Source organism: Ciconia boyciana, chromosome 9 (genome assembly GCF_034638445.1).
Source record: "Ciconia boyciana chromosome 9, ASM3463844v1, whole genome shotgun sequence".
NCBI classification, from domain to species: domain Eukaryota; kingdom Metazoa; phylum Chordata; class Aves; order Ciconiiformes; family Ciconiidae; genus Ciconia; species Ciconia boyciana.
In genome coordinates this window covers 11,655,291-11,680,442 of record NC_132942.1, presented here as the reverse complement: position 1 = coordinate 11,680,442, position 25,152 = coordinate 11,655,291, and the positions used below count along the sequence as shown (strand labels likewise).

General features: G+C 45.4%; 1 protein-coding gene across 4 annotated transcripts; it reads right to left on the bottom strand.

Annotated features, from left to right (window-relative positions):
- Positions 1–11,570: 11,570 nt before the first annotated feature.
- Positions 11,571–24,468, bottom strand: BOD1 (biorientation of chromosomes in cell division 1). Of its 4 annotated transcripts, none has more exons than XR_012044073.1 (4): positions 24,145–24,467; positions 22,583–22,707; positions 14,916–15,060; positions 11,571–13,295 (listed from the first exon to the last, which is right to left on the bottom strand). XR_012044073.1 is itself a non-coding variant. In XM_072872058.1 (4 exons), the coding sequence occupies exons 1-3, from the start codon at positions 24,373–24,375 to the stop codon at positions 20,526–20,528; spliced, it is 555 nt and encodes a 184-aa protein (XP_072728159.1). In that variant the 5' UTR covers positions 24,376–24,461; the 3' UTR covers positions 15,372–19,299; positions 20,524–20,525. The 4 variants fall into 4 exon arrangements, 2 of the variants coding, with proteins under 2 accessions (XP_072728159.1, XP_072728160.1); XM_072872058.1 differs by lacking the exons at positions 11,571–13,295; positions 14,916–15,060 and adding exons at positions 15,372–19,299; positions 20,524–20,724 and having other exon boundaries at positions 24,145–24,461; XR_012044072.1 differs by lacking the exons at positions 11,571–13,295; positions 14,916–15,060 and adding exons at positions 20,588–20,724; positions 21,477–22,232 and having other exon boundaries at positions 24,145–24,468.
- Between the last annotated feature and the right edge of the window lie 684 nt (positions 24,469–25,152).

Here is a 25,152-nt window from a genome sequence, read left to right as displayed (position 1 = left end):
AAGGTTTGGAGGCTATCACATAGGCAACACCTGAACCAAATTCTCCCTCCTAGTTTTATCACCTGAATCCTTAGGCGATAAAGCTGCTTGTGTACAGCTGAGGGAGGAATTCAGCCTTGTTGTACAAAAATGTGTTCTGGTGTGGTGGCTTCCTTTCTGCAGCACAGAAAGGTTGGCAGATTAAATGGGTATTATATCGATGGCTATGGCTGACAAACTCGTGCTCTACCCTGCTGGTGTGAGTGTGGTCTCTGGCCATTCCCCCTGACCTGGGGGAAAGATGTCAGGATTTACCTGAAAGATTTTCAGGCTGGTGGAGGAGAGTGGAGCTCAGGGTCCCTGCAGGCAGCACATCTCTGCTGGGTCTCACTGTCCTTGGAGGGGGTCACCCCACTGGTTGGCAGGTCAAGGAGACAATGGGATCCTCCACGAGGCATGATGTTCTTGGGGTCTTGATTGCAATGCCCCTCTTCCCTCAGAAGCCCACCAAGCTCTGCTGTTACTGGTGAGCAGCAATGCGGTGGCAGCAGCACTGGCACATGCTGGGCTGGGCTAGGAACAGGAGCTGCACACTGGGTTTTATGGTTCATAGAAGTAGGATGGTGTAGCACAGGTGAGGTAGACCTCCCTTGATCTTCTCCCTCCCCCTGCTTCAGACATTAATCCACTCATGCCCTTTGCCAGGCTGCTGTCCCTCTTTGACTGATAAAGATGGCATCTCACTCCTGGAGGACTGTTTTATTGGCTTTTTTTTTTAAATTGGGAAAATGGCTTTTTGACCAAAAAAAAGAAAAAAAAAAAGGAAATTTTTAAGACATTTTTGTCACCCTCCCAAATGTTGTTCCTTTTTATAAAAGTTCCCCAATTTCGATGAAAGATACAAATACAATTGGGAAACATTTGTTTGTTTGGGAACTTTTCATGGAGCATAACAAAAGTTGTTTTGTTGTTTTTGGGTTTAGCAGCTTCAGAAAACAAGGTAAATCATGGGATTTGAGTTGGGAGGTCAGTTTTCTTCATGTTTTCTTTCTAAAACATTAGATCTAATTTTGTTTGCCATCTCTATTAGTGATGCAGAAGAGATGGGCAAACAGCACAATAACTAAATTTCCAGCCAGTACTAAACTGGTGGAGGCGCTGCGAAGGGTGGTGAGGAGAGAGACTTGGTAGGATAAGACTTAACAAAATCAGACTGCATGAGCAGGAAATGTAAGGTGAATTTAAAAAAAAATGGGAATACTGTAAAAAAAAAAAAAAAGCAGGGAAAGAATCATCCGAACTTCAAAACTCGTGGCTCTGGTAGTCAGGACTACTTAGAAAGCATGAAGACGATTGGGAGTGACAGTGTGAACTTGCTCTACAGCTTTTTTGCTGAAGACACAGGCATGAAATCTTGTACAAAAGAAAACTAGCTGCGGGCTACACTTGTGGATGACACGAAAGACATGGCTGTGCAGCTCTGTCCATGAACCTCAGCTATGAATGCAGCTTCTTTCTAAGCCACTGCATTCAACACATGCAGCAGTGTATTGGTCACAGTCTGGACACAGCCCTTGGCTTAAAAATTTGAAAGGAAAGTAGTTAAAGCGGAAGAAGCTGCTTCATATGAATGTCTGGAAGACTGAAATCTAATACTGGCCTAATCTCTTACATCCCCGTCAAAGTGTCTGGGCTGGCTCTCACTGCTGTGTGCCGTGCTGGACAGCCATCTAGAGGTATGGCTGTGCTGGGAAAGGGGAAGTGTTTTGGGTTGCTCAGATGTGGTGCAGGACAGAGCGAGGGCAGGAAGGGACCTCGAGAGCATCGTGATACATTGCTGAGCAGGGAACCTGCTAGTGGCACAGGAGCATCCGCTGCCAGTGGTGAAACTCAACAAAAGTGTCAACACAGGGAAGACCAAAACTGGTCTGAGGCATAGACTGGGGCTCTTCAGAGTTATAGGGCCAAGAACTGGCCTGACCAAGGTATAAAAGTGGTTACTAGATAGAGCTGGTGCTGCTTTTAGGATATGTCTTTTGCTTAGGCAAATGTCAAGTGTGGTGAGTTAGACCTCATAGAAGACTATGGCTGGGCTAATAATAAGTTTAAAAGCTAAAGCCAAAATTTCAGGTCTTGGAGAAAGGTAGGAAAACATATGTGGGACATTTTGCAAAATTTAATAGCTGGCAGAAATGCTTTCAAGAAAATAAAACTTACTCTGGATGGTGAGTCCTGGTAATTACCTAGTCTGCACCAGGCTTTGGCTCTTCTTCCTTGACAGGAACTTCACTGATTCATCCCAGAGTCTGGCCCTGATGCTACAGCCTGGCTTTTCCCCTTTGCTCTTTGCAAACTAAAGATGTTTGGGAAGTGTAAAAGAGTAGTGCAAACCCTAGGAATTATTGTCATCCATCTGAAGGACCAAATTAGTGCTGACAAGTCCAGTCAGACTGAGGGTCTTCTAGTACCACGTGTTGCAGAGCTTGCAAAAAGTTGGGGATTGGAGCCACCTCAATCCCAGGACTGTCCTGGCACTGGTGTAGTCCCAAGAATGCACTGGAGCTGCTGCTAGTCCTTCCAATTGCCAGGGGACTCAAGGGAGTGATCTGGCAGCGGAGAAATGCTGAGGGGCAGGTACACCGAGCCACTGGGTCAGTAGCTTTTTTCCTTACTTTTTAAATCAAGTCATTTGGGGGATTTTTTTCTTCAAAAAAGACCTTTGAGATATTATATATTTTTCAGCATTCACAATTTTTTTGCTTTGTTTAAAAATGCTTTAGCTGTAAGTATAAAAAAAAGATAACTCAGGAATGGCCCGGGGTCAGAAGTAGTTATGTGTCCCATTACTGAGTTGAGCATTTTCGCCTTTTCAGTGATATAAAATTTCCTGGAGATAGCTGGCTTATGAGTCAAGGCCGAACATCATCTGCAGATCATCAAACCTGTCAGCCCAGTGCTGCTTTGTGCAGAAGAAACTGGTGACTGGCTGGGAGGTGTTAATAGATGAGTGAAAGATAGTTGTCCCAGCCTGCTCAGAGGGGGGACTTCAGGAGGGCAGTGACTTCTCAGGCAGATGACATGGTCAAATATGCATGCAATGTGCACTGTGAGATATGACTTTAGTCACATTTCAACCCCATGGAGATGAGGTGTGCATCAGTACTGTTCTTTATGCAGCTGCAAAAAATTTCCATGTAACTAGCTGAGGCAGACAAGTGAGCCGCATGCTGGGAGGGCTCTGTGAGCTGGCACACCAGCACACCTGGAGCAACTGCGAAGACCCAGCTGGTCAATTGGTTACTTGTGTTAACGAAGTAGGTTCAGGATTCAGAGGGTGTGTCATGGACCTCAAATGAACCTCCACCATGGGTTGCCTAATGTCATCCACCAGCTTCCAGGTACCCCCTCTCGCGCAGAACGTGGTCCATGTCAGGATCTGGGGGTCAGCTGGTTGGCACTGCTGTGGGTCACTCATGATTCTCAGAAAATATAGCAAAGCTGATATAACTCCCCGAGTAGGGACACTATTATGGAAGTTCTCCCCTGGCTTGGAGAGAAACTATTTATCCTTCTTTTTGAAATACTCTCAGCATGGAGGTTATGAGATAAAGCAGACATAGGCTTGCCCCCAAGCATGCAGCATTGGCGTTAATATAGGAACTAAATTTCAGGGGCATTATGTTAGTCTCTCCACTATTCAGAAGGGGCTGTCTCTTTAATCACTGACTTTCAGTGATTTATAGAAGGTTAGTTAAATGTCCGTTAAAGTCAATGGGAGCCTTTTGATGTCAGTAGACTTCAGTTAGGCCCACAGTCTGCCCATTCTTGTAGCATCTGGGTATGTGGCAAGCGAAAAGCATGAATGATAAAGCAGGCAGTGAAAGTAAGGGAAGGCTGAAAGAAAAAAAAGCCTTCACTTGAACAAAAGCCTGGCTCAAAGGTACAATGATTCTCAGAGCTCTGAAATGCACAAACTGTTGCTTTCTTTTTTGGCTTTTCAGTGTTCTATTTTGTTTTTTAACGGACAGTCTGTTCTCACTGCTGTTATTACTTTTAAGTACTGCAGCCCCCATTGGTTGGGGGTGTTGTAGAAATGACTTCATTAGCATTTATTTAGATGTCTGCCTTAGGAAGCAGCCTTGATTGATGTGCTCATTGTCTGGACTTTCCAAATGACTCTGCGGCTGTACTTATCTCCATTATGCCATTCAGTTTTAAGCAACTGTGATGTTTTTGGGTATGTGTTGGGGCTGGATTTAACCTTCAGAACATTCTTCAAACCTTAATTCTCACAAAGCCAATCTGGGGGGAAGGTTGTTGCTGCTTTCCTGTTTTATAAGTTGGGGTAATGGATGCAGAGAGGTTAAAAGTGTTACCCCAAGTCAAGTGTAGCATCCCAGCTGGAGCTGGAATTGGAACAGAGGAGATCCTGACTCCATCCTCAGTGTTGAGGCTGTGCTTTTCTTTTGTATACTTCTAGCCTAATGAAGCACAGTTCCTAGATGCCATGTGGACAAATGAGCCAGTTCAAACAATTACTAGCTGGCACTCTCACCCACACTTTCGGCAAAGGCCAAAAAATTACTTTTCCATCGGCAACATCTGAATGTTTGGATCATCTACAGCCCAGTAACAGCCACTTCGACCAAGGCATGTCCCTGCACAGTGGACTCTGGGGAGACAGACCAGGCATCCATGCAATGTGTGTCACATAGGGGCAAAAGCCCATTCAAGGGTGGCTCCTTGCAGAAGCCAGGCCTACTTTGGCATCTGCAAAAACTCTGAGAGAGTTTTTCACCTCTGACTTGCTAAAGCCTGAAAAGACTAGTCTTTTTTTCTATGCTGATGTTTAAACAATAGCAGTAATAACTCTATACCCAGATACCTTTCTTTATTTTGAAGACTCTTTGGCCATTAAAAATAACCCCCTGCTTGAAAACAGTAGATGGCAAGAAAATAAACTTGAAAGGCATTTTCCTGCAGAAGAGGTTTGGTGCCTCTTCTAAAGCCAGTGGATTTCTGGACTTCACCTTTTGTAGTCAGCAGAGTTAGAAAACACAAGGATAACAGATACGGGAGTGGGGGGATCAGCTCCTGACTGCTGTGAGTTTTGATATCAGGAATAATCTTCCTGTTTCACATGTAGTTCTTTGCAGGACGCTGAAGTGGATGTGAAGGGGGCACAGGCATAGCAATGCTTACACAGGAGTCTCCCATGGAAAACTTGCTGCTCTAGGAAGTGATGTGACTGAGTGGTGGCTCTTGTGGCAATGAATGGCTGAGTGGCTTAGGAGAGGTTACCAGCCTTCAGTTGCTGAAGTTAGCAAGTCTTAGGGCTAGTTAGTGATGTCTGTGAGCTAACACTGGCCATGGTTTACTGTGGGAGACCCTGCTTTTCTAATGGGATATACAACTGAGTTACTAACCTGATGAAACAATGAAGATCCCACATTTTGCATGTGTTGGGCTATTGGTCTTTTTTGTTTTCTTTTTCCTTTTAAATCCATGCTGTTGTAGTTTTTGTTTACACTCCCTCCTAAAGTGTTATGGTTTATTTGTGTTAAATGTCTGCCCTTTTATGCTCCCAGAGGTGTCTGGATTTCAGTGAAGGATTAAACAAATTCTACAAATGCAGACTGATTCTGCAAAACACTGCACGCCTTTGGCCAGCCTTGATTTCGATGGAGAACAGGGTTATCAGCTGTTTAGCACCTTGCAAGTCTGGAGCCCATGCGGGGCTATGAAAAGGTCCTATGAAAAAGGGAAAATACATTGTGTTTGCAAGAACTTAAATTATCACAGTATCTTATGTGGCTGTTAGTAGAAATTAGTGCAGGATTAGTACTTAGGGAGGAAAAGAGGAGAAAGCAAGTGGATAAGGGACACCTTGCATTAGGCGCATGTAGCTTAGACCGTTTCGCAGGGGATGGGGACAGCTGAAAATTCTCACTCTTTCCTGTTGCTGGATCGGATTCCTTTGGTAGAAAGAGGGCAGGGTGCCCTGGGGAAATATCTCAATAGCCCGAGGCCCCCTCTGACATCAGGTCAAATATTCTGGGTCACATAACTGAGAGGCTGCATGATGAAACTCAATATTACAATGGATCAAGTGCTCCTGCCACATGGAGCTGACGTGCTCCTGCCCTAATGGACTTGGTGTGCTCAGCAGATGCTGAGGGAGAATGGAGGATTCAGCCACGGCTGAGCACAGGGCCTGAGCGGGAACGATGGGGCCAATGGATGAATAAACCTGAGCCAGACTTAGGTTAGCACTGGTGGTCACCAACTGCAAACAGGACAGTGGTGGTGGCAGATGAAACTATGGCTTTGCTGGGATGGAAGGGGAACAGGGAAATAATGTTGTGGTTTGGGGAATGGTTTTGTCTGCACTATAAGGAGCAAGAAAAAAACCTTGAAAAAAATGGGAGCCCTGATGTGCCCAAAAGGAGAAAGTGCCACTTTCATCTTGTCCAATGCCAAAGTCTAAAATTAAAGCCTATTAAATGTCTAGTTCCAAAGAGTGAAAAAAGTAAATATTGTATGTATTTAAATGTGACTGACAGGCATTCCAGTGAAGAGACTGATCCTGCACCAAGAATGTGAAGTGGCCTGTCCCCTCTTCCAGGAAAACAAAGCCCAATGAGTTGCCTCCAAATCCCATTTTCAAAGCTCAAATCCCTTTAAATCAATTTCTGCTGCAGATGTCCAAATAAGCCCCAGTTTCTATCATCTTTTTTCAGTAAAAATAGCTTATCCTCTGACATCTGGGAAAGGTGAAGGTGTTGCCAAGCACTGAGCTGTCAAAATTGCTGTCATAATTTGCTTTCTGATTGTTTAAAGTCCCATTAGTTCTTCTTTTATGCTTATTACCATCTTCTGCTAGAAATGAGAGAGCATGGCTCATGGGAAGGACTCCCATGTTCTGCAGAAGTGGCACATAATGTTTTACAAACTTATTCCCTGCCTGCAGCCCGAAGCACGTTGCAGGCTGAACTCTTTAACATCTTGAAAGCTCAAAGCAATGTGTAAAAGTAAGATTGAACAGCGAAACCCAAAGCTATTTTTACTGCAGAATTGCTAGTTCACCTAATAAAATGCTCAGAATTCCTAGAACTTTTAAGACCTTCTGAAACTTTATTGCCACTTAGACTTGCCTCTGATTTTTGTATAAATAAAATTCAGATCTTCAGGATGATATGGTGTCAGCAGGATTAATATGTGTGATTTTGAAGAGTGACACAAGTGCTGGTGCAAAGTGCTGGATGTGAACAGACCGGTCACAGGCGAGATGCTGCTGTGGCACGGGCAGTTTCAACCTTCTCCTTTTCAGTCTCCTCCTGCTCATATTTCTTAGACTTTTTTCTGAAGAACCCTGTTTAGGGGTATCTGTGCCCATTCAGGCTGTCTTCCCTCCACTGAAACTGGTAAAAAGCTGTCTAGTTATTTCTGATTAAAGTCTTGGGGTTTTGACCAATTCTTTGCTATATATCACTTAGCTGCTTTTCAGTGAGAGCAATTTAATTACTATTATGAGCCAGTATCTTGTAAACTTGTTTCTTTTGGAACCCCTTTCCAGTCCCCAAGAACATTATTTCCATGCCTTTATTTCTCTTGGATGGGCTCTTGCATTGCAACTGCCCTGGGTTAACGCTTGCAGAAGTTTGAACTGCTGGTTTGGCTGGGAGTATTCTCCATTGATCACCTTCCAATAACTCCCAGTGACTCGGTGTCCTGCAGGCTGGTATCTGAGCTCTGCCTTCGCTTCAGTCCAGTTTCATTAGTATCCCTTTGATTTCACTCTTTGCAGTCAAGTAGAAGGCTCTCACAGAGGTAAGGGATGGCATACATATTACATCTACAAAAATTACGAATTATTCATCACAGCTAGACTCAAACCCACAAAGGCAGTTCTGTCATCTGTCTTTCTACTGCTTCTCAGAGCTGCTCTCTTCCAGATCCTGAAGCCTCTAGAGTAAAGCTGTTCTTCTGGCTGGGAGAGGTTTTGCATCTGGGCATAACAGATGAGGCGCTGAGCTTGAGAGGGACAGACTAGGGGGGTTTTATCTGTCCTGGTAAGAGCAAATTTCAAGGCAGCTAATAATCTCATGAATGTTTCTAATGGTGAGATGACAGATAATCAAAGCAAAACCTAGATTTGTCCTTAGACTTGGAATAATTCTGTTCAGGAAATCATACAGGGCCATGTTTCTTTATTATGAGCTTGGAAGATTTCCCTGACTTTGGGATAGTGAGCACTTCTCTCAAATGGCTGTTCACTAGGGATGGACAAACTGCAGAGGGACCTAATATTTAATTGAAAACATACCCAAATGCATTCTTCCCTGAATTTCCTGTGTCTGCAGTATTGGCCAAGAAATCAATTGCCTCTTTATACGGGTGCTTTCAGGGGCTTCGTATAGGCTTCGATGTGCTCTCTGCAGTGGTGCAGACTTGCTAGCCCTTGCCGCTAAGGATACCATGGCATGAAGATGGTTCTTCTACGCGTGGCAGAACCTCATTCACGTGTTTCCTTGGTTTTCGCACACAAATTCCTGCTATAACTTACTTCAGGTAGCTCTGCAGGGCAGTGAGGCTTTGGTAGGGGTGTGTGACCCCCCCAGGGTCTGCATGCCAGCCCCAGTGTCGCCCATGAAACCCTGACACGAAAACCTGCGTTGATACAAAACCTATAAAAACCTGGCTTAACTGAAAGGGACCAGGGTGAGGTTTACCCACCAAGCCTCCACTTTTTCTTCTGTTTCCTTGTGGAGGAGACTGGCTTCCCAAAACACATGATTTGTGAGAAAATTTGATTTGAGAGTCAGTGAGTCTCCTAACCAGATAAATGTTTTACTTTCCACCCAAAAAGCACCGCAGCTTTTGGAAGAGCTGTGCTCTGGGGTGACCAACTGTGTTTCAGCCCCTCGTTGTCCTCAGCAGCACTGCAGTGAGGGCGGTCCCAAATGGCAAGATAGCAGTGTCTTGGGGACAGAGTTTGGTTTCTGTCTGAAAAACTGTGATTTTATGGCCCTCTGAAAAAAAATACAAAAAGAAATCTCATGTCTTGATTGATGCCTCAGGGTTGTCTTTTTCATAAAACTCTTTTTCACCTGTTTGCCCCGCCCTTTGCAGAGGGCAACCTGAGGGCTGGGGAACCCGCTGTCTGCCCCAGAGCCGAGCTTTGCAAACCCGCTGTCCAGGGGCCGCTGGCAAGGGCCGGCAGTCGGGGACGTCCCATAAACCCAGGGGCTGCAAAATCCCACCCTAATAAAAGCTGTACCCTTGGTCGCGCACGTTGGCAGTGGCGGGCCAGGGAGGGGAGGGCGAGATGGGTTAAATAACGGTTAAATAAGGCGTGCTGTTGCCTCAGCAACCCCCTCCCGTGCACATTGGAGCTGGAGCGGGTGTCTGCTGGACCCCTGTGGCTCTCCAACAGTGATGGGGGTCGTGGGGGTTGGGGAGGCTGATGTAAATCTATTCAAGATGGAGCGACATCCTGGCTGCCCTGGTACCCCAGAGAAATGACACTGGGCTTAGTCCTGTTTAAAAAGGGGAAAGAAATCTGTCCCTATAATAAGCCGCTGAGGGCAGCTGCTGAACACCCCCCACCCCTTGCACCTGCATGACATCCCTAGAGGAAGGGGGTGGGATATTTTGGGGAGCAGTGTCAGCCTCGAGGACCTGCCGTTTCTGCACACTTGAGCTGGTGGTGAGCTGGAACTGTCAGGTATCACCTGTGGGGCCAGCAGCTGCCAAATCCCACTTTTCCATGCTGTTATGGGAAAGGTGGGCTTTTGCATCGGATTATGACTACATCCAGGCTCCCCTGTAGGAAGCAGAAATTCAGGCAGGGCTGGAGATAGCTAGTTATCACTTTTTGCAGGCGAAGCAGCACGGCTTTTCACCCGGGAGGAGGTTGGGGTGCGGAGGTAAGACAATGGCTCAGGTGTGCCCTGGGTGCAGGTGAGCTCAATTGCTCGGCAGAGCCCCTGCAGGCAGGGCTGAGCCAGATGGGGAACAGAGTGTGTGCCAGAGCCTGGGGTGAGTGGAGTGGATGGCTCTCTAGAGCAAGGTAAGACTGAACTGGACTGTATTTGGGTTTCCTTGGAAGGTCTTGTGTTGGTAGGGTACTTTTTGCAAGGTCTTGCATTTGTAGCATGGTTTTTGCTGGTTGGAGAAGCCAGCGAGTGGAAGGTGTGGAGCTCAGGCTGGTGTTGGAGGAGACCAGCTCAGGAGGTGGCGTTGGTGACCTCTGAGGCTGGTTGAGGCAATCCTTGTTTTGCTGTGTTTTGATGGTAGAAGTTGGAGATAGCTGCCTGGAGGACTAAGTCTTAGGAGGGGGAGATGCTGGAGGTGAATGCTGTTACATGAGGAAATGGAAGGGGTTGATTAATGTGTTGGTGTCTCACAGGGAGTGCTGTGGGGGAAGAGTAATGGCTGGATTTTCTTTTTTTGCTACAGCTGTGCTGCCCCCTTATAGAAAATGTGAAATTTTATGAGCGTTCTCTGAAGCAGGATTATTTTATCTCCCTTTTGCAGAGTTGCAATGAAATATGAAACTCACGGATGTCATGGTTTTCTATTTCTGTTACAAATCCCTTCCAAAATGGATGCATTTACTGTATGAAGTTGCTTGGACTTCCCAAAGGCCCCAACTCTGCAAAGCAAACTGCAGCCATCTGTCCTTAGGTGAATTCTTTGTAGGGCCAAGACCTGAACTGGTTTGGGGATTTTCTTTCCTATTTTTCCAAGTGAACAGGTATCTGTTATAAAGACACAAGTGCAAAAGGCACTGATTTCCTCGTATGAGAGTCAGCAAGATGAAATCAGTGAAATGCAAGGTCCTCACACTCCTTTAGCCTGGACAGGTGGGTTGGACTCGTTGCATTCTGCTACGGTGCCTTTCCTTGGGCTTGTCCCAGTGCTGGAGGGAATTTTCGTTGGAGCCAGCTCCCAGTCTGATGGCTGAGGTAGCGCATTTCTCTGCGCCGTGGCTTCTGACGGCGTCTAGACGAGGGCAGTTATTGCTGGGCTGGTTACTGCCCAGTCATGTTTCCAAGGCTGACTTGGCACTGATGTGGGCTCGGCACTTGAATCACAAAAATGCAAGAACTGAAGCTATGGTTCTGATACAATCTCGTGGCACTACCATCTGGGGCCCCAGGCACTAGTGCTAGTGTTTTAGCTTCAGCCTTGTTCACACTAGACCAGATCGGTGAATTACAGATTTGGGTAGGTCAGAATTTACAGTTTCACATCCTAAATCTGTGTTTTTGTCACTGATCACTTGGGCTGTTCACTTTTCTCCCCAAACTCTCCCTAATCCTAATTCGTATTTGTTTCCCACTGTTAAACCTCTTGAGAAATTGTCCTATCTCCTGTGTGATTTGCATTAGATAAGTATAGTCAGGGTTCATGGAAACACTTTGAGAGAGCTTTCTCCACACCTTGCTGAGTTGATTCACTCAGGAGTCAGCAAAGGCTTTGGAGTCATGTATCTGCTCGGATTTTGTAAGGAGGCATTAAGACTGAGAAATGAAGCAATAGTTTATCTCCCTCTTATGGCCAGATTCAGAATGGCTGTGTTGCACACAGCTTTTGGTAGGGAGTCCCTGCACTTGTAAGCTTTGGTGCTTGTGGATATGAGGGGCCCTGACTGCTCACAAGGAATTAAGCTGACCTCTCTTTAAGGAAGCTGGTAAAATATATTTTTCACTACAGTATAAACAAGAAAATATCTGTGAAAGAGTTGAACAGCACCAGTTCCTTGTGGGTTTGAACTGGAGAAACTGGTCTCCAGTTTAGCAAAAAGTTCAAGAACGCGATCCTGCTCAGCAGCAATTGCAGCTATACCCTGTTTGCTGAGATGGAAGGTGCTGTCAGAAAACTCGGCTGGTACCCAGTGATGCCCACAGTCCTGGAGCAGTGGTGTGCTTGAAGCAGGTAGCATACAAGAAGCGTTGTGAGAGTGGGTGCTGCTCTCGCTCTTTCTAGTGACGTGGTGAAAAGAGAGTAAAACACTCTGTTAAATGTTCTGGGTGTGACTTCTAACCCTCCTGGTTCCCCTTCTTCTGGCCAAAATCAAAATGATATCTTGAAAACTCTCTCTTCCAGGCCTATTGGCTGTGCCTCATTAAAACCAGTCATGCTTGTCCTAAAAACAGGAGAGGAAGTGGAGCTGGACGTGGTTTGGGTTCAAGACCCCTATATTGATTCTAGTGTGGATTCAGAGTGCTTTGGCAATTACTAGCTCAGTGTTTGGGGCAGAGGTTGGTTTGAGCCACTATCCTGACAGGAGCCCAAGTTTGATCCTTCTCTGTGCCAAGGATTCAGAGCTGTGGTTTGGACTTGCTTCCAGACAGTCATGATTATTCCCCTTTCTTGGAGAAGGGTTTTGTTGCCTGACCTGTAGGCTGGGAATCTGGGTGTCTCGCTCATCTGGTATCAAGATTCAAAACTGGGCTGGTTGTGAGTTCTGTAGTAAATTTTAAACTTGGAACTGCATTACTATGATGTGGGAGTACTTTAGGGATGAGTAAGGCCTGGGTACCAATGAGGGAAGAAACCAAAGATGAGAGATCTTCTAACATATTACTCTTTCCCATTTGGCTGTCCTCCCTTCACCAGATATGCTTGGGTTTAGGTGTTTAGTTACAGGGGTCTGATCTAACAAACCTGCTTGCAGTTACTCAGGGATTGATCTGGAGACTTGGGTTGGGTTCATCTCTACCAGACAGAGACCTCATGCTAAGTCTAGGATGGGATGTGGTTACAAATGGAAGAACTGTCGCTGGAAAATACTGGCTGGTTTAGGCAGAGGCTAAATATATAATGGCAATTTTGATTCTGCTTCTTTTGGTGAAGTCTACTTGAGTCAGTGTCTGACTTGCCAATGGACTAGATAGTAGTCAGTAAAATAGCCGATGATGGCAGAGAACTGGTTGGGCTTGAGTCTTTGCTCAGTAAGTTACTTTTTCTATGTCACTTAGCAGCATCGCTACCTGATGGTGGGATGTCTATTGAACTGATAATGTTAAATTAATGCTGTAGTATTGAGCCTGAACCAAATAACCTGCTCAAGAGCCTTCTTTGCAGTTGCAAAAGCACTAGAAGAATGCATGTGTCCAAAATCCAGGCTCAGGTGAAACTGTGGTCTTGTTAAGGTGGTCAGAAGCTGCAGTGACTATCTTGCTCTGTTGGTAATCTGTTTCAGGTTAAATTGAAAGAAGTGTCTCTGGAGTCGTTGTCACAGAACAGCTACAGAGCAAGTGTCTAGGGGAGCATCCATTTATTTTATGTAACACTTGCATGAGAAGCTGCAAAAAAAAAAGAAAAAAATCATAAAATACCTATTAGCCATTTATAGCAAGAATCAGTTTTACTTCAAGAATGTTTATAAACACATTATTCGTCACTTAACTCCTGTTCAGTACTTGTAATTAAGTTTCTCTTGGACTAAAATATGTATGTTCATAAAAATAACATCACTGTGATTTCACCTAGATTGCTTTGTGTGTTTGGCGTTATGCATTACATGTACATTTTTCAGGAATAATGGGGGAAGGGCAATGGACTTTTGCTCTCAGTTTTTCTAACATGACAGCATTTGGGACACTGTCAAAGGAAAAAACATCAGAACTGTTGTAAGGCTGCAGTTCAGGTTTTGACATGAAGAAGGGAACACAGATGGTAGGAAAGTAAGAAAAGTTCTGCAGTGCTGCAAGTAACGCTTGAACTGAGATGTCTGCATGATATGAGAACTCCCAGAACAACTAAGCAAGCCTCCCCTTCTTCTCTGTTTTTTCTAGTAAGACTGTAAATTTAGTTGGTTCACTTAAGAGAACCCTATTATACTTGTCTTTGACTAAAGAACTTTAGAGTTCAATGTCTGTGAAAATTTTAAAAATTATGTATCCAGTGGAGTTTTGGGCTATCCGGAGTGCAGGACAGCAGCATTTTCTGTTTTGCTGAAAACTTGGATACCTAGGTTATAAACCCTCCAGGACACCCAGCTCTGCAGGAAAGCTACAAAAACCTGGGCCATACAGTTGGTGTCCAGACTAATTTCTCAAGCCTGCCTTTGCCAGAAGGGTCAGCTGGCAAAAGCCAATTAATACAACCTACTTAATTGTGCTCTGGCTTGTCTGGCTTAAGTGACCAGAGTGATCCGTCAACCCCAAAGGCAGCCCAGGAAAGTGCAGCAGCTGAGGCAGTGCTGGAGGGGAGTGCTGACATCTGCTTATGGCTTTTTGGCTGGCTATCATCAGTGGCACCCTGCTCTCCCTTCTTCTTCCCCCCACCTTAAGATCAGGGTTTTTTTTGCTTTACTGTATTTTAATCATAGGGGATATGTGATAATTCCTTTAATAGCCAAGCAACAGCTAGAATTTCAGGCACTGCCTTATATGCCACTTGGCTGTGATTGATAAGTGCTGGGATGATTGACTGATGCATGGCAATGCAATCCTTCTAGATAGGTTTGTGCTTTTAGGTAGGTTTTTTTCCTCCTTCACAGGGCTTGTGAAACTGGATTCATTGGTTCATAGTTCAATCCATCTGCTTCTAATTCTGAAGTCATGATCTGACACTAAATGGCATAATTAAAACCCCTAGTCTGGACAGCATGATGTGGATTTCAAGATGACTCCATGGGACTTCAGCTATAATGTCTAATCATTAAAACTTGTACAGTATATCACAACTTACCAGTGTGTATGTATACTGATGTATGCATTCCTTTCATTCTGTGTTTTCATTATATTGGGCCTAACTATAACACCTGACTCCCTCCCCACTCCAGGACTTATGTAGGAGGGCAAAGTTATTTTCACTTTACAGGCAAGCAAACATGTAAAACAACTAGCCACAGGCATGGCTGTGGGCTAGCAGGACTCTGCAGAGAACTTGTACCTCCTCATTCCTAATCTAGTACCTACCTACTGAGCCAGGCTGGCTCCTGCAGGCTTTGGACTCCAGCATTTCCCTGGGGTAGAGCAGCCACAGAGTGGCAAGGCTGGTTTTCCAAGAATGCGACTCAGACTCCCTGCGTGTTTTCTTTAAACTGCAGCTGGGCTCTTGTGACTGGGCAGAAACAAATGCAGATGGTTGGGACAGGCAAAGCCAAGGAGGCAGAAAATCTTTTAAGCTCCTTCACATTATTAGTATATGAGATGAAGAAATGGTGCAATCTCTTGAAATTTATTAAAAGCATGAACATATTCATCTGGTGGGTTGACCCTGGCTGGAAGCCAGGTGCCCACCAAAGCTGCTCTGTCACTCCCCTCCTCAGCTGGACAGGGGAGATAAAATATAAGGAAAGGCTGGTGGGTCGAGATAAGGGCAGGGAGATCACTCAGCAATTACCGTCACGGGCAAAACAGACTCGACTTGGGGAAAAAAATAATTTAATTTATTATCAATCAAATCAGAGTAAGATAATGAGAAATAAAACCAGATCTTAAAATCACCTTCCCCCCACCCCTCTGTTCTTCCCAGGCTTAACTTTACTCCCAAGTTCTCTACCTCTTCCCCCCCCCAGTGGGGACGGGGAATGGGGGTTGCAGTCAGTTCATCACACGTTGTCTCTACCACTCCTTCCTCCTCAGGGAGAGGACTCCTCACACTCTTCCCCTGCTCCAGCGTGGGTCCTTCCCACAGGCTGCAGTTCTTCATGAACTGCTCCAGTTGGGTCCCTTCCACAGGTTGCAGTCCTTCAGGAACAGACTGCTCCAGTGTGGGTCCCCTCCACAGGGTCACAAGTCCTGCCAGCAAACCTGCTCCAGCATGGGCTCCTCTCCCCACAGGTCCTGCCAGGAGCCTGCTCCAGCGCGGGGGGAAGCCTCCCACAGGGTCACAGCCTCCTTCAGGCACATCCACCTGCTCTGGTGTGAGGTCCTCCGTGGGCTGCAGGTGGGTATCTGCTCCACCATGGACCTCCATGGGCTGCAGGGGACAGCCTGCTTCACCATGGTCTTCACCACGGGCTGCAGGGGAACCTCTGCTCCGGCGCCTGGAGCACCTCCTCCCCCTCCTTCTTCACTGACCTGGGTGTCTGCAGGGCTGTTTCTCTCACATATTCTCACTCCTCTCTCCGTCTCCAGTTGTGCAGGGGTTTTTTTCCCCCTTCTTAAATACGTTATCCCAGAGGCACTACCACCGTCGCTGATGGGCTGGGCCAAGGCCAGCGGTGGGTCCGTCTTGGAGCCGGCTGGCATTGGCTCTATCGGACATGGGGGAAGCTTCTAGCAGCTTCTCACAGAAGCCACCCTTGTAGCCCCCCTGCTACCAAAACCTTGCCATGCAGACCCAATACAGAGGTACTGACTGACTGTCCAGGAAATGGGAACAGTCAACTTGAATATGAGGACTCTGAGATCAAAGAGAAGGCCCATTTGACCACTGAGGCTCATCCTCATAATGTACAGCCCTGCCCCTTCAGCTCCACAAAGGCATCTAATTGCTTCTTGAATTATTCAAGTGTCTTAGACCTGTCTGCCTCACCAGACTCTTTAAACTATATTTAACATATCCAGCATAGCGATGTAAACTGACTAATATGCTAACTTTAGTCCAACATGCTATTACACAACTGAACAATTTCACTTCTACAGTAGGTACAAACTTGTTCTTTTGTTCTGGTGTGAAGATTACTATAATATTGAGTTGTTAAGGCTGGAATCCTGTTTCTATCACTTGTCAGGGACAAATGTATATAACGAAAGGCACTACCTACCATTTCTTCATCATGGTAAGGACTTGGAGGTTTTTCTCACTGTCCCATTAGATATAAGGTATGCTTCCAAAGCTTATTACTTCCAAGGCTCTGATCCAAAGCAAAGACTTTAGAGCCCAAACATCAAAGACTATGATCCCAAATGTGGATTGGCTGCCTAATCTCATTAGGTGCCTCAGTTCTGATCTGAAAGATCCCATAGTCATTGCAGTCGTGCACTGTGCATAGGCTGAGACCAACTAAAGCCATAGCCGTACACACACACAGCAGTGGCACAGCATTAGTGTTCAGAGTTTAACACACCACCACATTCAAAGACAGAACAATGGAAAAATCTTTTAAAAACTATGGTGGCTGAATCTATTCTTCACTCAGCTGTTAGAGCACTTGTCAGAGGTAGGGAACACCGGCTCAAATTCCCTCTTCACTGCAATAAATCCAGCTCTACTTACTATTTAAAACTGAACTGGCATCCCTGCTCCCTAACTACTACTACTGTGATCCAGACTTTGTATAAACAGTTAGAATCCTTTTCACTTGCTCACTTTCTAGACTCTTGAACTTTTTTTTTTCCCCTGCATAAATGGCTCAGTTTCAAAAAAGTGGTTGAGACACCCTACCAGGAGGTAAAAGATGGATCTTTTCCTGCCAAGAGCTGCCCTTAAGGCTCTAAGGGAAAACACCTACTACTGATTTGGAGAGCAGTCTTTAACCACCAAATCAACATGCAGGAGAGAGTCCTTTCCTCACATACCCCTTGTCCTGTTTTAGAGCAGGAACACAGACTATATAACAGCGAGAGCCAAGCCACACAACCAGATTATCCCAAAATACAGATTTTTCAAAGCATATCAGGAAGGTTGTGGCCAATATAGTTATCACTAAAAAGTACAGGTATTTAAGTTTCCATTCTGAGAGGAGCACTCTTAAATGGGATAAAAAAATATTGACAGAAGAATCATGTATCAGCAGGACTATACAGCACTGTGCAGAGTGCAAACTTACTGCAGTGGTGAAGTTCACAGAGCTCTCTTGTAAAGGGTTTAAAATACCAGTGTTCTGTCACCTCACATTTCTGCATATAACTGTGTTGAGAGGAGGTACTAAGCAAAATAAGTTAGCTGGAAGATTAAACGACAGCATCAATCATCCCTACAATACCTGTTTTGAAAAAGGGAGCAGAGTATAGCTGGAATTGCATCTGTTCACATGCAAGGTCTATGGGTAAGGATGTAGTTGAGGTACGTAGCCCATGAACAGCAAGGATTCAAACGTTATTAAGTGTTATTCAGTGACATAGTTATTAGCTTCTTAATATATTGCTATCTGAAATAAAAAAAATTGAATAGCTCTAGCCTACTGCCAGAAGTGCATTGTTTTCACAAGGCTGAATATGCCTTCATCATCGCTAGCACCAGACTGAACTTACTCAGGATTTATACCTCATAAATGATATGAGGTAAAGTCAGTTCAGTTCTTTGATACTTTAGATTTTTTGAGACACCCCTTATATGGAAAGGAATACTAATATCCATCTTATTTCATGACAACTTCTACTGACAACCCCATTGTCAGACCTAGATTAATCTATGAACTGTGTGAGGTCACACTTCCATTAGGGTTCCAACAATCAGGACTCCTGGATTTCTTTAAAGTAGTTTTTCCTTAAGAAAAAAATTCTGAAAAAGCTAGGAGTCGAGAGATGCTTTTTGAAGTCTTTTATTGCAAAAGGTATGGACATTTGCTGGCAGAATATTTGATCACATTCTCTATTTGACTGTCATCCAGAGGACACTGCATGCATTCAAGCTGAAAGCATAGGACAGTTTCCACTAGGCACCTGAGAAATTTCACAGGAAGGAAAAGTCTTTCAAGTTGAAAGAGACAAGTTTCAAACTGATCACCTACTCTGGTGCCCTTTGCTTCCCAGAGTTACCTAGGAAATAAGAATTAAATCAGCTATAGTCATAGCCAACTGTAAACATTTTCCTGCGATGCAACAGAAATTATCTAGATAATTGATCCTGAAGTGTTCTTTCCAGTTTTAAACAGGAAATGTCTTTCCTAAAGCAGGCAGTGCAATGAGTTACACCTGACTTGGCACCTACCACTCAATGCTGTGTTATGCAGCAGAGGGGTATGACGCTTCCTCTTGTCTGGCTTATATCAAAGAAAATCTGTCAGCTCTTACTTGGTCTCCAAGAGACTACCCCACCCCCCAAAACATCTTTCTTTTCTTCCTGCTCCCAAGTCCAGTATCATCTCACACCACTTCCCTGCTCCCTCCAGACAAGAGCCAACTCCCTTTTTCTTCCCACCCCCTTGCCTGAAGGCATGACTAACAAGAATACATGCTGCTCTCTGTATTGCTGTTAATAGCAAAAATATCTTCACATTTTGGCTGTCCCTCCACACGCAGAACTCCAGGTGCATCTGAATTTAACCGATTTCAATGCCTTCCCACAGGTCTGATAAAGGTTAATCATCTTTGGCAGACAGCAGTCCTGCACCAAATGGCACAAGTAATCCATTGCAAATCTAATAGGACATGTATTTTGCAACTGCAGCTGCTTAGTATCAGGAACTCACTGCAAGAAAAAAAGAGAGTTTAGAGGATGGTACCTTCATGAGTAAATGCATCTGGATAGAGAATAGATTAGAATATATTAATTAACAGCTGCACTTAGCTGCAGGTTATAATGGACTTTAAACTACTTGAAGCAGACAAATGCAAAGATGTATCAAGGCATTAAGGCTGCAAGTCACAGATAACTAAATAACTCAGGATGATACTACAGGCAGTTTAACTTTTACTATTAAAAGTCATGCTAATTGATCTAATAATTCCAAGCATAAGAACAGCTATTGTAGGTTACTTATTCCTTCTCAATAAATCAGCTGTAGATTATAAGGAAAATTTTTGCTTTCAGAAAGCCCTAGCAGATAGAACAATTCACAATTAACTTCCTTTCATGCAGTATGGTTTTAAGTTCCTCAGAAAAGCTGCAAATTGAAATTTTCCATCAAGATAGTGATTCCTCAGTAATCTGCACACAGGCCTCAACAGTCAAATCAACATTAAGATACAGGGCCTTAGCAGAGATGGGTGCATAGTCATTTGTGTTAAGACAGAGTAGCAATTATAGCCCCCTGAGGCCCCTTGAGTTATTTTAATCACAAAAGCCAGAATGAACTTGTTTGCAACAAAGGCACCCTCAGTCCTTTCAGCTGAAAAGATATAGGTTGCTCTATTTAAACCAGTCAATTTGGAATGAACAGTTATTCACTCCCAGAGACATTACCCTTACTCCAGCAGTGAATATTTCAGTCACTAACAATTCAACACTCCAGTGTATGTTCTAAAGAAGAGCTATCTAAAACTTCCAATGCTAAAGCATAATAACTTGTCACCACTCTACTTTCAGCTGTATTTCAGTAAAGGATATATATTTTTAATCCATTTGATATTGTTCTGAAAGCTATCCAGCCAATTCCATGTCAATCACTGCTGGATATGCTTTTACAGGAATAAAAGGCCTTTTGGTCTGATCCAAAACCAGCACTGGCAGAGTCCACAGTGTTCCTTGATAGCTGTTTTACATCATACCTATGTCTTCAGTCCTAATATATTTTTAGCAGACACTTAAGTGGAAGCGGCTCAGATGACTGTCTGACATTGACAACATGCTGATGATCAACGTGTCTTCCCTGTCAAGCCAGGAAGAATACAATGTCTTCTCTGTCTTGCATTATACAAACTACAGAGATGAGGTACATGAAAAATGTAAGTAGTAAGTGCAGAGATACAAGACCTTTAGGAGGCATCCTGAGATGGAGCAGGAGGATCCTTATTCTCAGGTTCTGGAGGAGGAGCTGGCACACTTTCCTCTTTCTTTTGTGCAGCCAAAAATTCATGAATTGCCCTCTCTATCTGGGGCCTGAAGATGTGGTTTAGTTTTGGATCCACCACCTGAGAAATAATTCTGTCCACTCCAGCTTCCAGCATTCCTGACCTTGAACAAAGACAAAGGAGTCATTCAGCTCCTCTGAAAAACTTCTCCCCAATCTCCTCCAGTAATTCTCCAGAGCCCTCCTGTCAACTGCAATTAGCATTAACATGGAGAGCACTGCAGCCCACTCAGTAGGTCCTTAACAGGGAGTTGTTTCAATCACCTATTTCCCCCCACCCCCTCTCACTTCTCCCTACAGGATTAACAACTGACATCTGGTCTCCCAGGTACTTAAATGACATGTTGGACAAGAGCCACTTTAATAGGGCTCATGTGGAAATGAGGTCAACATGAAAGCAAACAAACATGTTTTGGCACAAACAAGGGAAACAAGCTATTCTGAGGAGGAGGGCAGGTGAGAGCACAGTCTTTTTTTTGGCTGACTTGAGGGAGAAGAGGCCTTCCCCCTAATAACATTACTGTCACTCACTCCTTATAACTGTTAGTCTAGACAGATGGGTATTAATTATAAAAACAAGCACATTTAGCACACAGCAAAGTTCTGGAACTGAACACTAGTAACTGAAGTGACTTATTACTTCAGGGGCTGCGTCAGACTCTTGGATTGTGGGGCACAGGCTGTCTAGCAGGCTTAAGTCATGTCTGCAAGGGAGCAGGGGACAGGAAATGGAAACCTTGCCTGGCGCTTGGAAAAGTAGCCACAAGACTAATAAGGCCGTGAATGCTGGTGAGTGAGTGGGTGCAGGGTCATAGCACATCATGTCACCTCCAGGTAACAACAGACATATACGTACATGCAACAAAGGACTTGCACATCTTGACACCCTCAGTGCTCAGTCTTGCAACTACAGGAATGACAGGGACTCTTCAAACTCCCTAATACTGCGTGTCTATTCTTTGTACTAATAGCCTACTTAAAGGGAGCAATTTACATTCTTCTCATTACAGGCTCTCTGATACAACAATTTTCAATTGTTCACTCCACTCTAGTGGTAGAGTAATGTGAAATAAGAGGAAGCATTGAAAAACATGTCTCAAGGACTTGAAGTAAAAAGACAGGAAATTCTGTACATCCAGTGGACACCCCCTTCTCTAGTTACAGATTAAACAAACTAATGTTACATACTAATGATTTACAGATTCTATCAAGTGCTCTGAAATACAGTTTATTCTGTGTGCGAGACATTCTAATAGCTTTCTTTATAAGCATAAATGCCCTTATCAAGTTCCCTACTGCCCCTCTCCCCACAACTTTTACTATGAAGGTTTTATCCATGACTTTTAGTCAAACAAGTTAAGGCTTGTGCTTCAGACTGCAATGAGTTAGCAGCAAGAGATACTAAACCTAAATCTCTAAGCAGCATAGTTTAAGCTGGCTTTCCTGTCATGCTGGAAATGTACTATCTTAAATAGCTGTACAAAAGCTACCCTCTGCTGCATGAAATAGGCTAGCCTAGTTTGATTACTGCCTGCTAGTGGTCAGAGTCTACTTAAACAAGCTTTGGCATCTTCAGGATTTTTTCTTTAAGTGATGTAGGCTCTTCTCTTTTCTGAAAATAAAGATCAAGGCCATTCACCTCAGCACAGCAGGCACAGTTTTGCTAGCAGGCACAGTGTTGGTTATTTGCAGCAATAACTTGGCTAGACAGCGAATCTGAGTACTTCACCATGCTGCTCAACTCATGAAAATACAAATTTCAGGTAAAGCAGTAATATAAGCATTTTGATGAGAGTTAAGACTGCATCCACTATTATAATGAAACTCAGAAGAGCACAACAGAAAGTGTTGTGAAAAACTTAATTCTGCAAATTCTTATTTGACTTAGGTGATGAGACAACATAGTTATATATTAATTATCAAATAGCATTACCATTATTTTACAGAATGTTGCTTACTTACTGAATCACACTCTGCCTTAGCCCATTTCGTAACTGGTTTTTGTTCATTGTTGGATTCCATTCCTGTTTGTCCAGGTGGGTTGATACAAAGTTGTCTACTTTTTGCCTCAAATTTTGATAGGCTGGCTAAAAAAAAAAATAAATAAAAAAATTCCGGTTAAACAGCCAAAAGATCTCAGAACAATCCCCCCTGCCAGAGTCCTTCATAGTACATCTTTTGTCATGTACACTACTGTTTTGTTGTCTATATTCTCCATCCTTTCACTTTCTGAACAAAACTAAGCCTGTTTTAGCTAAGAACGCAAATGGTAAATGCAAAGAACAGTTGGTCAGTGTCCTGTTATAATAATTTAAATAGCTGGTTAGATTGATTTTAAAATTGTTGTCTGCTCATAATATTACTTAGTGAAATGCAAACTGCCTGTGCAGACAGGAGTTGTTTAAGCAGAGTTCTTATTGTTTGAAAACCCTCCATCACAGAATTCCTAGGAAACTGCCTGAGTCATATTGTCACTAACAAAGAACTTAATTATTTGCTTCTGTGACACTAACACAGAAGGTAAGAATTATGTGGGTTTTATCAGTGGAAACTTAATTCCAGTGAACAGGAATTGAACTAACAAACCCACATAAATACGTAAGACCATCCAGATTCTGGTACCGTGCAAGGAAAGGACAAGAGGGTGGCAACATTTACATTTCAGAATCTGATACACATATGCATGGGATGATGAACGAAAGGGTACCAACAGAGGAGCAGCGTCTGTCCTGGGCAGCGTATATCTATCCTAACAAAGCTGCTCTGACCTATGGCTGCTCTGTGCAGATGACCTGACAGCTTCAGGAATGGTTTTGCTATAGCTGCTGAAGTGGCCTAGAATGACGATTGTAGGTCCCAGAACAGCACTCTTGCTGAAAGCATAACAGTTTGGGAAAGCAAAACACTTAGTGTTTAATTTTGACAGGGCAATTGTGAACAATCCAATGTCAATATTGCCAACAAATGCTCAGGAGTTCATGTTGTGACTGAGGAAGAAATGAGCTTCAAACAATAGTCTGAGAACATCTACTCAAAAAATAAAGGTTCAGAGTTTGTTTTGGAAACGTGGGAATTACACTCAAGAGGAGCAGTGTTCTTAAGGGAGACCATTTTCCTACTTAAGCCTGGGCTAAAAAATGAAAGTCTGAGCCTGTTCTCTGCCCTGTTTCTCCTCTGGGCTGTCGCTATCGCTTCGAGCCAGGACCACCTCTAGAGCAGCCTGTCTGACAGATGCCGGTCGCAGCAGGGGCGTGAAACCCCACCGACCAAAAGAGCAGCACTGCAGCTGCTGCACGCCATCCTGGCCGGCCTCCCCCAGTCCCGAGTGCGGGACACCGGGGCGAAAGGGGCGGGGAGAGAAGAAGGGAAGGGAAGGGATGCGGGTGCCCCTTCGGCCAAGAGTAGCCGGGCTCCAGGGACGGTGCGAGCAGCTCCGGCCTGGGGAGGAGACACTGGCCGCCCCGCCCCGCCGGCGATCCCCGGGGGCTGCCCGGGAGCCGGGCCGCCCGGTTCGGCGGCGCTACCTTGGTGTCCACGTCGGCCAGGCAGTCCCGGCGGAAGCCGTCGAACAGGCCGCGGCTCTTGAGCTGCTCCACGATGATGGCGATGAGCTGCGCGTCGCCGGGCGGTAGCGAGGCCGGGTCGGTGGCGCCGGGCCCCGAGCCGGAGGCCGCGCCGCCCGCGCTTCCTCCGCCGCCCGCTCCGCCACCTCCCCCCCCCGGGGCGGTCCCACCGGCGCCGCCGCTCTCGGACATGGCCCACGGCCTGCGCCCGGGGCCCGCCAGCGGCTGCGCCCCGCTCGCCCGCGGCCCCCGGCACCGCGACCGTCGCTGGCGGCGCGCTGCGTTCTGCGTAGCCCTGGCGCGCTGCATCATGGGGAGGCGAGTCCTCCACAGGAGAAGCCGTTATAGGCCGTGGGCCGCTCTGTGGCTCGGGGAACTACAAACCCCAGGGTGAACCGCGATGGCATTCCCACAAAGCCGCAGAGGGGCGGGCGACTGGCTTTTGCGATGCATCTTGGGAATTGTAGTTCGCTGGGGGGGGGGTGCCGGCCTCCCCCCCCCCCCAGCAGCCTGTCTGGGGACGAGGCTGCCCCGGCGGGCAGTTTGGGGGTGGTGCCGTTATAAGCCAGCCAGGTCGGTCACAGGACGCTGAGCACGCAGTCCTCTTGCTCCCTGGGTCCACCCGGAGCAGAGTCAGTCAGGCCTCCGCTCCACAGGTGCTGCGTTTGCGGCAGAGGGCCCTGGGCTTACCTCAGCATCGCGCAGGCCCCTCTGGACGTGCTGCTTGACGGTCTGGGATCCCTGTCCCGGCGAGGCTCTCGGGCTCCCCAGAGTGTATCTGCCAGGTTGCGACTTCAGAGTGTTTTTCAGTGGTGTGGTGAGGACAGCACTAATGTAAATTCAGAAAAAAATAAATTTGCGTGGGATCATCCTGGATTTCCATCAGGACCTGAATTTCGTGTATTACACTGCTAGCAAAAGGAAGGGCAGCACCAAAGGCCTACCCCGATACTGGTCCCTGCAGGGTGA

Bases quoted from the DNA above. Each gene is read 5' to 3' on its own strand.
- BOD1 (XM_072872058.1), bottom strand. From the start codon at position 24,375: ATGTCCGAGAGCGGCGGCGCCGGTGGGACCGCCCCGGGGGGGGGAGGT. The intron at 22,708-24,144 runs GTAGCGCCGCCG...TTTTTTTTTTAG, and splicing joins TGGCCGACGTGGACACCAAG to CCAGCCTATCAAAATTTGAG. The intron at 20,725-22,582 runs GTAAGTAAGCAA...TCTTTGTTCAAG, and splicing joins CTAAGGCAGAGTGTGATTCA to GTCAGGAATGCTGGAAGCTG.